Raw genomic sequence first — 16,592 nt, 5'->3', positions numbered from 1 at the left:
GATACTTGGACATTAGGAATATGAAATTAACTTACACATAGTAGCCAGTCCTGGCACACACCGCTCGTTGTATATTTGGCGATTGGCTTGTGTTTTGGGCCACAACTGGTGTTGGGAGCTCGAGATTATTCTGGGCTTTGTGCTGGGGTGAGGAGCTATTCCAAGCCCTGTGCTTGAGGTTACTCGTTATGGTGCTGGGAGACCATGTGTGCTGGGGATTGGACCCGAGGCTCCTTCATGGAAAGGCTGTAATCAGGAGCTGGAGCAGTAGTACAGCAGGTAGGGCATTTGCCTTGCACATAGCTGAATGTGTTTGATTACCGGCATCCATATGGTCCCCTGAGCACTGCCAGGGTGACTTAAGTGCAGAGCTAGGAGTAAGCCCTGAGCATCGCCAGATGTGCCACACACACACACACACACACACACACACACACAAAGCCTGTGCTCAGCCCCACTGTGCTCTCTCCTGCGAGAATATCAGAATGTGTGCACCAAACAGTTTCTTGGTTTCAAATTCACCCTCCTTTTCCCCAGCGAAAGGTAGCCACAGCACTGAAACATCTGCCCCTAGTATTGCCAGGAGTGGCCCCGGTGCCCTCTAAGCACTGCTCTGGAGGGCCCCCAGACCAAACCTAACCAAACCAGTCCATCCTCCTATGCTAGGCTTTGGGAATCCGGCTGGGACACTGAAAATCACACTTCCGCCTTCCTAACCAACCAGGCCACTAGGGGGTATCAGAGAGACAAATGCGCCCCAGACAGCCAAATAGCTCCCGAAGCTCATTAGCATCATCATCCGCTACAGCTGCGTCCCAGCAGGGCTCGGGAACCTGGTGCTGGGTATCTAACCTGGGTCAGCCAAATGCATTGCAAGTGCCCTTCCCGCTGTACTGTCCTCCTCACCCTTGTTTTGATGATTTTTAGGTCACACCTAGCTGAGCTCAGCTGATAACTCCTGCTCAGTGCTTGGGGCTTCGTTCCCAGATTTCCCTGCAGTGCCAGGGATGGAGAAATTCGGGCTCAAGCCCAGTTATTTACCTCCGGAGTCTTCTTCCTTTTTTTTTGGTTCTTCCATATCTGACTTCGTGCTCAGAGCTTACTCTGGGGTGCCAGGGATCAAACCTGGATGAGCAGCGTGCAAGGCAAACACCCTACTCTCTACACTATTGCCCCATTCTTTTTGGTTTTGTTCTGTATTGGGGCCACACCCAGCGATGCTCAGAAATTACTCCTGGTGGTGCTCCGGGACCATATGGGATCGAACCAGGTCAGCCGCATGCAAGTTAAGTGCCCTCCCCGCTGTGCTCTCTCTACAGCTCCTCTTTCTACCTCTATGAGCCCATGGGTCCTCCCAGAAGTGCTTCGGAGACCAGAAGCCACTCCTGGTGACACTCAAAAGTGGGTGCTGGGGGACTCCAGGGATGGGGAGTGCGTGCTGCCAGGAATCAAACTCTACATGCAAGGCACCTGCTCCAGTCCTTGAGCTATTTCCCTGGTGTCTTTTCATTTTGCTTTTTGGGCTCCACCCAGCAGTGCTCAGAGTTTACTCCTGGCTCTGTGCTCAGGAATCACTCCTAACAGGACTCAGGGTACTGGAGCACAAACCCAGGTCAAATGTGTACAAGGCAAGCTCTGTACACACTGTACTTTCTCTCTAGCCCTATAATGAGACAAACAACTACCCCCCCCCCCACACACACACAAAAAAATCCGAAGTGAAAGCCAGAGCTGCGCCATCAGCAGCTCTCTGCCTCTCCGCCAGGCATGAGTCATCCAAGCAGAGGCTGTTTTGGGGTGCATGGAACTGATCAGTCCTTGTTTTGATGCCAAAGAGACACAGGATTCATGCCAGCATGAGGGGCCATTTATTGTTCTGGGGTTTGGCCCCCCCGTTTGGGGGGACTTCCCCCGCCACTTGCTCCCCCCATTGTCCCCGTGGACCCTTCAAGTGGCAGGTTGCTGAGTTGATCGTGGAGGGAACACATCTTCAAATGCAGATAATCCAGAGTGGCCGCCTTCTCCCTGTGTGACAGAGCAGGGAGGGGGGTGGGCGTGGATGGTGCGGCATGCCAGCAGGCTGGAGGAGCAGAGGCGTCCTGCCTTTCCGCCAAGATGTCACCTCCTCCCATGCCCTCCGCCTCCTTCCTCACTCCGGCTTCATCTTGTCCGTCAGCAGCAAATTCTTGGCCCGCAAGGCTTCGTCCTGGGCCAGCTTGAGGGTGGAGCTCAGGGCCTCTGCGCGGACGTGCTTGGCCAAGGCCTGGCGCTCCAGCTCCTGGGAAGAGGAGTGTGGGCCCAGCTGGGCTTGCGGAACTGGGCTGGGGGTGGAGGGGAGCTGGATCGCGGAGGGCAAGGGGCAGGATCCCAGGGGGCCCAGGTGCCTCCCCCGGGGTAGATCCCAGTGGTGCCCCCCTCATGCCCACCTTTCCCAGCAGGCCTGGATTTGTCCCCCATGTGCGCTGGCTCCCTATGTCCCAGCAGGTGCTAAATCAGGATCTGCCACTCGGCCACTCATCAGCTGAGTGTCTGGGCCCTTGTCTCTGTCACAGGGTGCCCTACAGCCCATCATGCATGGAACCACACAATGCCCTTTTCTACGAGTCCCACCAGCTGGCACAAGGCTGCCTTGAGGTGTTATGGCCCACATGACCTCATCTAGTTCATCCCATAGCTTTGTCCCATAAATGTCCCATTGGGCTCCCTGGCTGTGTCACCCACTATAACTTCTATCCCAGCATGCTCTAGGCATCATCCCCAGTGCACATCGGACCCAGACCTAATCTACCAACTACTCAAAACCATTGACGTTCAGTGGATCTAGATATTTTTTAAGAGTCACCTCTGACCCCTGTAATGTCTTGATTGCCTTTCTTTCAGTAGGGGGCTCCTAAATAATGCTCAGAGTTCCAGGAGACCCCACCGTCAATTCTTGGCCACTGGCCCTATGTTTAGGGGTGCCTGGGGCAATTACCTGGACCATCCTGGCAGTAAGCGGGGCCTTCTAATCCTATACCCACAATGCTTGGGGGACCATGTGGTGTCAGGGGTTGAACTTAGGGTGGGCGCATGCATTTTATCTTCTGGCACCCACACTGGTAGTCTAGGGTCTTGGGAAAGTTCACTAGGAGAGTTTCCTATGTCCTATAATACATGGGAACAGTGTCCCATCTGCTTATCCAGTCTCCATCCCGAGGATTCTGCCCTTGGACCCAACTCTTGGCCCCTCTGCTCCACACTCCAATGCATGTCTGGGTTCCCTGGCATCTGCTGCCCATAACTCAGCCCTCTCCATCCTGCCACACACCAGCTATTCCCCTCGTGCCCAGGGCTCCCCTCCCTCTGAAAAGTAGGGTAGGATGGGCCTTGGTTCCTTGTACCAGAATTTTCTTGTGTAGTCTCTGGCAGCTGGGGCAGGCGGGGGGCAGGCCCCTCTGCTTCACCTCGTCCACCAGTGGCGTTAGAGCTCGCTCCAGCAGCTGCTGCAGGGTTTCTGTGGACAACTGCTGGCTCTGGCTGTGGGGAGAGGGCACTAGGATAAAGAGGCCCACCCCTCCCGCCCTGGTGCCACTGCGCATGCACTGGTTCTTCCCATCATGCACCGGGGCACCCCTTCAGTGCCAGTGCAGGGAATTCCAGCCCAGGGATGTCCACCACCCAAGGGCATCAGATGGCTACAGACTCATCTTTCCCACCATGAACCAATTGAAATTCACCCCCTACCCCCACAGGGCCCAAGTATGTTGTGCTTTGCTTTCACTCTCCAAGCCAGGCACCTATGACCACATTCCCTCCTTCCCAGCACTGGAAATCAGGATACTCGAAATGATCGAGGAGGCTAACCCTTACCTAGCACAGCGGGTACAGGAGCCTTGGGGGGCCCGATCCAGGTTCATGGAGAGTTCAGATCCTCTCCGTGAGTTCTGAAATTGCCGCCCCAGTTCCTCCAGAACCGGTTTCACTGGGCCCAGCCCCTCCAGTTCACTCCTTAGTGAAGCCACAGACACTGCTGACCGCTCTACCCTGAGGTGAAAGAGAAATTCAAGCTGCGAGGTCGGTTCCTCCGAGTCCCCTTCCACCTATCATTAGCCCAGATGCCTGTCTCTATCCCATCCTGACCCTCTACTGTGACTGGCTTTTGCTTTTTGTCTTGTTTTGATAGGGGCCTCAGGAAAACATGGGATTCCAGGGACCAAACCCAGTAGGCTGCACCTATTGGGTCACACCCGGATTGCCTCTGCACTCAGGAATTACTCCTGACCATGCTCGGGGGATCATATGGGATGGTGGGAATCGAACCCGGGTTGGCTTCGTGCAAGGTAAACACCCTACCCGCTCTGCTATTGCTCCAGCCCAGATTTTTGTGTTTTAAAGGATCATTACTTTCCTAGACACAAAATTGTTGTCCTGTACCAGGCTGAGCTCTCTATTCTTTAAGAGGTAGAACAAACCCTTCCCCAGCGGGCCTGCCGACAAGACTTTATTAAGTAAACCATGTCCCTTCTCTGATCTCTAATTGGAGGTTCTTCCTGTCGGCCTAGGAGCTTCATGACATAGCACTAGCTGATTGGCTCAGGCTTTCCTTTAAGGTCGGGCTCCACATCACCACTCGCCTGGGCCCTTACATGGTGCACAGCTCATCAGCCCGGCCACGCAGCTCCTGGAGGCCCCGTGCGGTCTGTGCCTGTTCTCGTTGTGCTCGTTCCCACTGGCCCAGGAAGCCATCGAGCCTGCCACCCAGGCCGCCGAGCAGCCTCAGGGCCTCCTGCACTGCCCCCTCCTCTTGATGCCACCGGGCGGTCAGCGAGGATACCTCCCTCCTGGACCAGCAGAGGAAAGAAATGGGTCAGGGTCTTGGGGCAGATGTGTCTTTGACAACCTCAACCCCCTGCTCCACCCACACCCCCGGCCGTTCCATGTAAATCTGCTCACATACCATCCTTTTTTCTTTTTGGGTCACACCCGGTGATGCACAGGGGTTACACCTGGCTTTGCACTCAGGAATTACTCCTGGCGGTGCTTGGAGGAACCATATGGGATGCTGGGAATTGAACCCTGGTCGGCCATGGGCAAGGCAAATGCCCTACCTGCTGTACTATCGTTCCAGCCCCCCTTTTTTTTTTAAATTTTGGGGTCAAACCTGGTGATGGGTGCTCATGGGTTACTCCTGACTCTGTATTCGGGAATTACTTCTGGCAATGCTTGAGAATCATATAGGGTAATGGGAATTGAACCGGGTGGGCCACGTGCATGACAAACATGAAACCCACTCCACTAGCATTCTGCACCCCCATGCTTTTCAAGAACCATAATTTCTGTTCATTTGAGGTTGGGAGCTGCCCCAGCAGTGCTCAGAGACAATTCCTGGCTCTAAGCTCAGAAGTGACTCCTGGCAGTGCTGGGGGGCCATATTTGGTACCAGGTATTGGAACCAGGGTGCAGCCTGCTGCAATCGCATACAAGGCAAATGCCTTAACCTCTTTACTCTTTCTTTTTTTTTTTTTTTGCATCACACCCGGTGATGCACAGGGGTTACTCCTGGCTCTGCACTCAGGAATTTTCCCTGGCGGTACTCAGGGGACCATATGTGATGCTGGGAATCGAACCTGAGTTGGCCCCATGAAAGGCAAACGCCCTACCAGCTATGCTATTGCTCCAGTCCTGCCTTTATTCTTTCTCCAGCCCAAGAACCCCCATTTCTATTATGTTATCAGATACCCCTCACTGATCTCCTGACGACCTGCCCCAAGCCCTCCCACGGGGATTTCACAGAATTCCCAACTGCCCTACCGCCTGCCCACCCAGGTCAACCCCAAAGCTTGCATCCTTGGTATTTCCGGCGCTCCCATCACCCCAGGCTCCACCCCTGCATCCCACCCACCTCAGCTCCTCCAGGCCGGCCGAGACCTTCTGCATCTCCTGCTCGCTCACGTAGGGGCCCTCAGCCGCCCGGGACCCCACTCCCCAGCCACCTGCAACCAGGCTGCTGCGTGCTCGCGGGGGTTCTTCGGGGCTGCCCGGCTGTCCAGAACCACCCTGGGGCGGACTGGTAGGGCCCAGGCCGTGCCTGGAGAGACCAGCCTCCAGCTTCTGCTCCAGCTCCTGCAGCTCTGCCTCCTGCCTTCGGGGTGTCTCATCCTGCAGCTGCAGCTGCAAGTAGCGGAGCTTCTCCTGGGGATGGTACAGGAGGGCCGTCAGCACCTATCTCCTTGTCTCCCGACACCCTCAAATCCAAAACAAAATCCAGAGAGATGGTACAGCCTTGCGTCGGGCTGACGGGTTCAATACACAGCACCCCATATGATACCCCAGCACAGAGCCAGGAGTAAGCCCTGAGCATCAAGGGCTGTGACACAAAAACCAAAGACAAAAAAAACAAGATGCAATGCTGGAACTGGGCTGGACAGGCAGCAGATGGGGCATGGGATATTGGGGCATCCCGCTTTCCAGGGGGAAGGTGGGTTGCCTCATTGGAGGTCCATTGAATCCCCTCCACTGCCATCTCTCCCTGTTTCCGTCCAGCCCCCACTCCCATCCCAGTATCACAAGAGGCCTGATTCCTAGACGTGTGTCTGAGGGACTGTGGGCGTGCCCTATGGTAATGTCATGCCATATTCCTCCTGCATCTGATCCGCTCTCCCAGTCCTGGGTTCCCCGCACTCCTTTACCTCCAGTAGGGCACCATTACCTCCAGTAAGGCTGAGTTCTGCTTCAGGACGTTGGTTTTGATTTCAGCGTCTTCCACCGACCGCGTCACCTTCCGGCAGTTCTCCTGGGTCGGGACAGCGGGGCAGGGTCCTGCCTTTACTGCCCAGCTCTGCTCCCCATTCCTTTCCCAGGCAATTTCCTTACTGGTCAAACACACCAAGACAATGCCCCTCTCCCCCAACTTCCTTTTAGTTGGGGAGGACGAAGATTGGCCACACCCTGTGGTATTCAGAGGCTATTCCGGCCTCTGCTGACTAGTGAACCCTGGTGGTGCTTGGGGAAATCTTTGGGTTCCTGGGATGGAGCCAGGATGGGCTGAGGAGCTAGTCCAGCAGTGAAGCACCTCAGTGAAATGCTTCACTGCTGGACTAGCTCCTCAGCCCAAGGTGTATGATTAGTCATTGTTGTTGTCATTATTACTGTTGGGTTTGGGGCCACACGTGTTAGTGCTCAGGGTGTCTTCCTGCTCTGTCACAGGCTCAGGAATCACTCCAGGCAGTGTTCAGAGGGCCATATGAGATATCGGGGACTGAGAGGGAGTCGGCTGCATGCAAGGCCAGCACCCTCCCTGCTACACTCTCACTCTAATCCCTGATAACTTTTGTCCTCATTATTTGGATTATTCCCAGCTCGGTGCTCAGCTGTCACCCCCACCTGTGCTGTCTCTCTAGCCCAAGACACGCCCGCCCCCACTTCTGATGCATGGAGGGGTGACAGCATTCTCCTGAGACCTTCGCAGTGGGAATTTCCCTCTGGCTCCCCTTCTTCGCTGCCTACCCACCCTCTTGCTCCTCTCCGCACCCCCCGCACCTGATCCCCAAGTCTCACCTTGAGCTGACTGCAGTACCCCTCCAGCTCCTCCGCCTCCTGCCGTCTTCGCTCCAGATTTTCACTGAGCACAGAGCACTCAGTCTGGAGCATGGAGGGATGAGGGATTGGCTGGGGGAAGGGGACACCCCCTGACCCCGGGGATTAGCAGGCACTGTGCTGGGATGCTTTCTTTTTTTGTGGGGGCCACACCCAGCTATGCCCAGGGATCACTCCTGGAAGACCCCAGGGGGCCATGTGTGGTTTGGGGATCGAGCCTGGGCCGGCTGCATGCAAGGCTAGTGCCCTACATGCTGTGCCCTTTGGCTCATGGTCTGGGGACACTTTCTGTTCCCTTTTTTGTTTGTTTTGTTGAGGCACACTCAGCAGTGCTCAACATTCAGGGGCCACTCCTGCCAGCTCAGGGTGAACCTGGGTCCTCACATGGAAGGCAAGCGCCCTCCCCACTGTATTCTTGCTCTGGCCACTTCATTTCCTTCCTGTGCCTCCACCTCCCCAAGCCTGTGGAAACTTAGAATGGGGGCCAGGCTCTAAGAAGGGCCCTGGAGGGCTGAGTTATTCTGGGGTGCTGGCGGGGGCATCCCTCACACCTGCAGTGTCTGTACGTGCTGATTCACCCGGGTGGTCTTTTCCTTTAAGCTGGTGATGGAATCTTTGGCACGGACCAGTCCACTGTTGACCCCACTCTGGGGAAGAAAGAGAGGGAGGTGAGTCAGGTGTGTGGGAGCAAAAGCCAACCCTCAGGAAAAGCCTGGAACTGGGAGGTGGCTCTGGCCCACACCTTATTCCAGTCCTGGACTTGGGGGAGGGTAGAGGGGAACAGAGTACTGGAGTCAGGTGTTGGCTTTGTATTTGGCTGATCCTGGGTCTTTACACACAGCACTGGAGAAGGTCTCCTGAGCACTCTCAGGGCTCACTCCAGGGCACTGAGCCAGGAGGAGCCCCTGAGCATGACCCAACAAAATAAGACAAACAACATACAGGGCTAGAGTAATAGTACAGCGGGGATGGTGCTTCCCTTGCACATGGCTCAATCAGTTCAAATGCCAGAACGCTATATGGCCCCCAGAGGAACACCAGGAATGATCCAAAAGCACAGAGCCAGGATTAAGTCTTGAACACTGCTGGGGGTGGCCCCAAAATAAACACCACCAACAAAATCACACAGGGCTAGGGGCTGGAGCACAGTGGGTATGGTGTTTGCCTTGCATGCAGCCAACCGGGGTTCGATTACCAGCATCCCATATGGTCCCCCGAGCACCACCAGGAGTAATTCCTGAGTGCATGAGCAAGGAGTAACCCCTGTGCAAAGCTGGGTGTGACCCAAAAGGCAAAAAACAAACAAATAAACAAAACATATAGGGCTAGAGAGATGGCACAGTGGATAGGGGGCTTGCCTAGCATGCACCCAACTTGGATTCGGTCCTCAGCACCCCACAGGGTCCACCAATTCTGCCAGCAGTGATCCCTGAGCACAGATCCAGGGTTAAACACTGAACACTGCCTGGAGTGGCTCCACTCCCCCCACAACATGCTGGGGGTTGAGGAGATAACTCAAAGGGCTGGAGTTCCAGCACTGCTCACAATAGAATCTGGAAACAACCCAAGTGCCTGAGAATAGACAACTGGTTAAAAAAGCTGTGGTACATCTACACAATGGAATACTATGCAGCTGCTAGAAAAGATGAAACCATTAAATTTGCTTATAAGTGGATGGACGTGGAGATTATCATGCTAAGTGAAATGAGTCAGAAAGAGATGGATAAACAGAAAGACCACTCATTTGTGGAATACAAAATAACATTATATGAGACTAACACCTCCCCAAGGACAGTAGAGACAAAGACCAGGAGGTTTGGAAGCCTTCCTTAGGTGCTGGGAGAAAAGGCATTTGGGATGGAGAAGGGACCACTAAGTCAACGATGGTTGGAGGGGTTGCTCTGGATGGGAGATGTGTGCTATAAGTAGACAAAGGACCAGACATGATGGCCTCTCAGTATCTGTATTGCAAACCATGATGCCCAAAATAGAAAGAGAGTAAGGAGGTGCCTGCCACAGAGGCAGGGGGTGGGATGGAGTGGTGGTGGTGGGAGGGATACTGGGGACATTGGTGGTAGAAAATGCACACTGGTGGAGGGCTGGGTGTTTGGGTGTTTGATCACAGTATGACTAAAACTCAATCATGAAAGCTTTGTAACTGTATCTCACAGTAATTTAATAAAAGTAAATTGTCACTGTCACTGTCCTCCCGTTGTTCATTGATTTGCTCAAGCGGGCCCAGTAACGTCTCCATTGTGACACTTGTTACTGTGTTTGGCATATTGAATACACCACGGGTAGCTTGCCAGGCTCTGCCGTGCGGGCAAGATAAAATAAATTAGTTAAAATAAAAATAAAAAAGCATTTATGTGTAGGAAAAAAAAAGGCCTGGAGCTCCTTCCTTGCCCACATATAGCACACCCTCATTTGATCTCTGGCTCTGAACTCTCTGGCTGCATCGTGCAGCCAGATATCACCAGGAGTGGCCCACGTATCTTCTGAGCAATGCTTGGAAGCCCCCACCCCTATAGCAATAAAATAAAAATGAAATATAGGCTGTTTTCTCTCCAGAAACCAGAGATACTAGATCTCCCAGCTTGCCCCATATAAGTGTTTTCTCCATCTGAGGCCAAGAGCTCACCCAGTTTTCCTTCTCTGGCAAGTCTCCTGAGATTATTTGGCTCATTTTTTGTTTGTCTGTTTGCTTTGGGGCCACTTCTGGCAGTATTCAGGGCTTACTCTGGGCTCTTCATTCAGGGATAATTCCTGGCAGGTTTGGAGGACTATATGGGGTGGCGGGGATCAAACCCAGTTTGTTCATGTTCAAAGCAAGCACCCTCCCCGTTGTACTTAGGGCTCAGATCCATCTCAGGCTCATTTTGCAAATGAAGGTGCTATACCTTGTGGACCTTTTTTTTTTTTTTTTTTTTTTTGCTTTTTGGGTCACACCCAGCAATGCACAGGGGTTACTCCTGGCTCTGCGCTCAGGAATTACCCCTGGCGGTGCTCAGGGGACCATATGGGATGCTGGGAATCGAACCCGGGTTGGCCACGTGCAAGGCAAATGCCCTACCCGCTGTGCTATTGCTCCAGCCCCATGACCTTTGTTTTTTAAATTTTTTAGTTTTATTTATTTTTTGACCTCGTCGTGCCTTTGAGCACTAAGGTCTATTGCCATAGAAGCATAGAAATGACTCCTGCCTGACAGGCTCTGGAAGGCTGCTTCTTATAGCATCCAACAGAGTTAACTTGACGCAGGACGGCTTAGGCAAAGACTACAATTTCCCAGGTTCCTTTGCAGGTACTAAATTCTGACCAATACAAGGGGGCGAATGTTAACACTCCTAAAGGTAATTTCTTTTTCTTCCTCAATTTATTTGGCTTTAGGGTTACACCCAGTGGTGCTGGAGGGTGAATATGGGGAGCGAGTGGTTTCTACCAGTGGTGTTTGAGGGACCACGCAATGCCAGGGATCTAACCCCAGCTTTCCACAAGCAAAACATGCTCTCAGCCCTTTTTCACAGAGAAGGAGGGGAAGGGAGGTGTCACACCCAGGCGTGCTCAGGGGTTAGTCCTTGTTCTGTGCTCAGGAGTCGCTTTTGGTGGGCTTGAGGGACCAAATGGAGTTCTGGGGGTCGAGCCCACCTCAGCTGTGTAAATATCAGGTACTAGTTCTTCACTCTCAGAGTGACCAATTTCAACCCATGGGAGAAGAAAATGAGTGAGACCCCAGTACTGAGCCAACTCTGAGAGTACAGATATAATTTCCCCTCTACGTGCCCTTTCCTAAAGTCCAGGATATAGTGGACAGATTTGTGGCTTAGAAACAGCTGAGCAATCAGAACCCGGGGCCTGTAACTGCACCCCTGAAAGATCAAACCTACTTTACTTGTCGAGACTTTTATATGAGAAATTATCCTCGTTAAGCCAAGTATTTTGGTTTCTCATCATAGTTGCTGAACTAAGACATAGTGAGAAAATGATGGGGGTGCAGGGACAGGTTTCTTCCACTGTCAGTGGGCTTGTTATATCTCCTGTGTGGTTGCTCTGGATAATAAGAATAAGTGAGATAAGAACTATTACATTAAGGTGGTAGAAGCATAATGGCGGAGGCAACAGCCACCCCCAAATTTCACCCCTTTGTAAAATTAAAAAATGAGGGGCTGGAGCAATAGTATAGCGGGGAGGTTGCTTGCCTTGCATGCGGCCGACCAGGGTTTCCCCGGGCACCACCAGGAGTGATTCCTGAGTGCAGAGCCAGGAGTAATCCCTGAGCATTGCTGGGTATTGCCCCAAAACAGACATTTAAAAGTGAATAAAAACAGTATGACTCAAATAATTGAGACGATACAATAAGTAAAAATACATGCAAAAGGGCTGGAGAGAGAACAGAGGGGAAGGCAGAATAAAGAATAAGTCCTGAGCACTATCAGGTGTGGCCCCTCAAATATATCTATATCTATATATCTATATCTATATATCCCATATATATCCCATATATATATATGGGATGGAAACAGAGAGATAGGACAGGGGTGCTTGCCTTACACACTGCAGATCCCGGTTCAATCCCCAGAACCCCATATGATCCTTTGTGCACCATCAGAAATGAATGCAGAGGGGCTGGGGAGATAGCACAGCGGGTAGGGCGTTTGCCTTGCACGCGGCTGACCTAAGTTTGTTTCCCAGCATCCCATATGGTCCCCTGAGCACCGCCAGGAGTAACCCCTGTGCATCGCCGGGTATGACCCAAAAAGCAAAAAAAAAAAAAAAAGAAAGAAAAAAAAAGAATGTAGAGCCAAGAGTAACCCCTAAATACCTCCGGACACATTCTCCCATCTACAGATTCTTTGATGCACCTTTAAAATGCAGAGCCTGGGGCTGGAGAGATAGCACAGCGGTAGGGTGTTTGCCTTGCACGCGGCCAACCTGGGTTCAATTCCCAGTATCCCATATGGTCCCCTGAGCACTGCCAGGAGTAACTCCTGAGTGCAGAGCCAGGAGTAACCCCTGTGCATTGCCGGGTGTGACCCAAAAAGCAAAATAAATAAATAAATAAATAAATAAAATAAATTTAAAAAAATGCAGAGCCTGATCCCCCACTGTTGAGCGAAGGCCAGGTTGAGTGATGAGAGCTTGCTCATGAGTGAAGCAGTAGCAAAGGCACCACTTAAAGAGAGTAGGAGTCGTAAGACCAGAGTGATAGTACAGTGGGGAAGGTGTCCATACACAGGGCTGACCCGGGTTCAATTCCCAGCATCCCATATGACTCCCGAGCACTGCCAGAATTAATTCCTGAGTGCAGAGCCTAGAGTAAGCCTTGAGCATCATCAGGTGACCCAGAAAGCCAAAAGAAAAAGAGAAACACATACACTAGGGGTCAGGACCAGAGAGATTTCCCAGTGGGCAGGGCGCTTGCCTGCACATGACCAACCTGGTTTGGTCCTTGGCTTCCCAGCATCTTCAGGAGGGAACTCTGAGCACCTTCTGGTGTACCCCAAAAGCCAACACCAAAAGAAAGTCTGTTGTTTTTTTGGCCACACCTATTAGTACTCAGAGATCACTCCTGGTGGTGCTCAGGGGACAATATCTGGTGCCAGGGAAGGAAACAGGGTCCAGGTCCCTCTGTATGCAAGACCAGGCCCCTACCCCCTGGGCTGTCTACTTGGCCCCCAGGGACAGCATCTTGGTGAGGCCTATGTGGTAAGAAACTTAGGCAGAAAGGTACTGAAGTATCCTGCTAAGCGGCAGGTGAGGGGCCCTGGTGGCAGCCCCCACCCAGCCTTCATGGCCAACACCCCCATGGTCCACACCTCAGTGGAGGCCCCAAGCAAGCAGCCCCCCCCCCCCCCCCCCGGCACACAGGAGAGTGCTCAGCGGGGTTTCCCGAAGGACGAGGCTTCCGTAAGTAACTTTCTGGGAAATGTGGGTCACTGTGTCCTGCTGTTTCCTTTCTGGGTGACCTCAGCGAGGACCTTGGTCTCTGTGCCCGTTTTCCCCCTGAACCTGAGTGCTGCTCCTGCTGGCAGGCGCGCACACAGCTTCATCCCAGGTTTGAACCCGGGATACCACATAGGGCTCCCTGAATGACCCCTGAAGACAGAAACAGGAGCCAAGTCCTGGCACGGCTGGATCTGAGTCCCCCAAAATAAAAGAAGGAAAAGAAAAGAAAAATAGAGCACAGGCCCATCGGCTGGTCGGCATGAGGAGCCAGCGGCACCTCTGACTGTGACTCTCCAGTCATGCGGTCTCGAGGCTGCCGGCACTGAATTTCATCAGTGTCAGCTGTCAGCCACATCCTTCACCAGCCCCTCATCAGTCTGGAGGCAGATGCTCAGCCCTGACCTGTGGGGCCGGGCCCCACATCCAGGTCTCTGTCCCCTCTTGGGGTCTCTGACCCCTGTCTCTGATCTCTCTTGGCCTAGTCTACCACTTCGAGCCTTTGTCCCCCTCTCCCTGGGTCTCTGTCCCTCTCTCTGGGTCTCTGTGCCTCTCCCTTGGGGTCCTTGTCTCCCCTCAGAGTCTCAGCATCTGTCCCACTGTGTGTCCCTAGACCCCCCATGAGGGGGCTGAGGTCCCACTGACTTCACATATTCCGGATGCAGCTGACCGAGTGGCACAACCCTGGGCAAGCACACAGCTGTGTCCGCTCCCACTGCCTGGGGCCACTTCTGTGGTGTCACGGTCTGCTGGGGACATAACTCGGACGGGGAGCTGGGGTGGGAGGGAGGAGTGCACCCCCCCTTCCCCATCTGCTCTACTCGCCCAGCCCAGCACTTCCCACCCCTGCCTCCAGCCTGCTCTGAGATTCTTCTGCTTTGCAAAGACGCCCCCAAGACACCCCAAAGCTTCCTCTTCGATTCCAGGATTTTTCTTTTTCTTTTTAAACTGGTCAGTTCTGTCAGGCATCACGTAAGGAGCAGGTCCCCAAGGGCCACTGCTAAATGGACACAAGATCCTGGGTACAAAACCCCACGAGATTATCAACTTTTTGTTGTTGTTTAGCTCATCCTGACCAGAGTTACTGCTATAGTGTGATTCTCAGCAGTCTTGTCAAGCCCATTTCAGGGACCAGCCCAAGGGAAGCACGACCAGGGGTTGGCAGCTGGCACAGGAGATAATGAATTCAACTATGGTTGACTGATTGATCCCCTCTGATCTTGCCTTTCTGGCTCATTTCCCACTTTTGACCCTGATTCTATGTGAAGCACCAATAGAACTCCTATGCACTCATCAAAACCCATTTCCAACACTGCCTCCTCCAGGAAGCCTTCCCTCATATTTCCAACTTGGCTTGAGAAGCCCTTCTGGGGTACCCTGGTGTGATCTCTGGGATGATAAAGAACTAAAGTTGAACTTCCTGCTGGTGGGCAGTAGCTCCTTTCTCATTCCAAATCAGCATGCTCTCCCTCCCCATGTCAGGCCTTTGGCTGCAGTCTGTGGGCCCCTGCCCCGTGGGGCCCCTCACCAGAACATCCGAGAGGTCGAGGTCATCGGCAGGCCAGGATACACTGGGGAAGGGGGGTGGCCCCGGCAGTGCGAGCGGCCCGCTGTCCTCCGTGATGGACTCAGTTCCTGAGGAGTCTGTGGGCTCCATGGCGGCCAGGTTGAGCAGCGACACGTTGGTACAGGCGGAGGATCTTTTGAGGTTCAGGCACCAGTGCATGGGCTCATGGGACATCCGGGGCTCCACCCTGGGCCAGACAGGCGGGGGCTCAGCAAAGCCTCCTGACTCCCGCCTCCCCCGCCCTCAGCCCTGTGGACATTCAGGACTCGTGTCTCCCTTCTCTGTCCACGTGTCCTTCCCTCCCCACCATCCTGCACTCCACCTCCCTCCCTCACCCCATCCCCCACCTTCCTCCACTCCTCCACCCCCCCCTTGTCCCTCCCATCCCATTTCCCACCTTTCTCTGTCCCGCACCCCTCCCTTGCCCACCACCTTCCCCCTCCTCCTTCCCAACACTCACCTTTCCTGTCCACCCCTACACCTCCCTGCCCCTCCCCCCACCCCACACACTCCACTCTCTTCCTCCATGCCCTGTACCCGCCTCTGCTCCCCTTCTCCCCATCCTTTCTCAGTCCCCCCAACTCCCGGGGTGGGGGCTGTGAACCCTTCAGAGCCTCAAGGCTCAGGAGACCCACCCGTGGAACGACACAGCCTTCTTTTTTTTCGTGATCCCCTTGGTTGGGCTGGTCACCCCCCCGGGGGCCTCGGGGACCAGCTGGGAGTGACTCTCGACCCCCGCTGGGGGGTCCCCGGCCTCGTGGATCTCCTTGGACTGCCAGATGGTCTTCACCACCACGCTCGCCATGGCGGGTGCCGTCAGCTCCCAGCAGCTCTTCTCTGAGATGCCTCCTGCGCTGGCCCCCAGATGCCTGAGCCCTGCCCGCCTCATAAAGGGTCCAACCACTGTGCCCCAGGGGGCCCAGCGGGGGTGGTGCCTGTTGCCCAGGGTCTCTGGGAACTCCCCCTGCCTGGGATTCTATTTATTTATTTATTGCTTTTTAGTTACACCTGGTAATGTTCACGGGTAACTCCTGGCTCCGCATTCAGGAATTAGTCCTGACGATGCCGGGGGGACTCTGTGGAATGCCAGGGATCGAACCTAGGCCAGCCGCACGCAAGGCAAACACCCTTCCTGCTGTACTATCACTCCAAAGTAGCCTTGCATCTTTTGTTTGTGTTTTGGGGCCACACCCAGTGATGTTCAGGGGGTGACTCCTGGCCCTGAGCTCAGAAATCATTCCTGATGGGCTTGGGGGATCATATTGGGTTTTGGGGATTGAACCTGTGTCAGCTGCATGCAAGGCCAGCACCCTCTCCACTGTACTATTATCCCAGCCTCCCAGACTGGGATTTAGCACATCCGGGGAGTCCCTGAGTCCCTGAGCCAACACTGGACAGTTCCTTGGGCAGGCCCCACTTCCTTCCCCCCAAGACTTGCTGTAGGGTTCCCACGCCCCCCACATTCATACCTGATTCTTCATGCTGTATTGGGAGGTGTGTGGGGGCAGTG

General features: G+C 53.9%; 1 protein-coding gene across 1 annotated transcript; it reads right to left on the bottom strand.

The window, feature by feature from the left end:
* Positions 1 to 1,845: 1,845 nt before the first annotated feature.
* On the bottom strand, positions 1,846 to 15,887 carry TSKS (testis specific serine kinase substrate). The gene is made up of 11 exons (XM_056136741.1): positions 15,718 to 15,887; positions 15,044 to 15,269; positions 8,127 to 8,222; positions 7,537 to 7,620; positions 6,689 to 6,772; positions 5,882 to 6,171; positions 4,626 to 4,820; positions 3,850 to 4,023; positions 3,381 to 3,516; positions 2,154 to 2,278; positions 1,846 to 2,025 (listed from the first exon to the last, which is right to left on the bottom strand). Exons 1-11 carry the CDS (start codon positions 15,885 to 15,887, stop codon positions 1,869 to 1,871), a joined length of 1,737 nt encoding a protein of 578 aa, XP_055992716.1. The 3' UTR covers positions 1,846 to 1,868.
* Between the last annotated feature and the right edge of the window lie 705 nt (positions 15,888 to 16,592).

Source organism: Sorex fumeus, unplaced genomic scaffold, assembly GCF_029834395.1.
Source record: "Sorex fumeus unplaced genomic scaffold, SorFum_2.1 ptg000122l, whole genome shotgun sequence".
Lineage (NCBI taxonomy): Eukaryota > Metazoa > Chordata > Mammalia > Eulipotyphla > Soricidae > Sorex > Sorex fumeus.
This window is presented reverse-complemented; position numbering and strand designations above follow the sequence as displayed.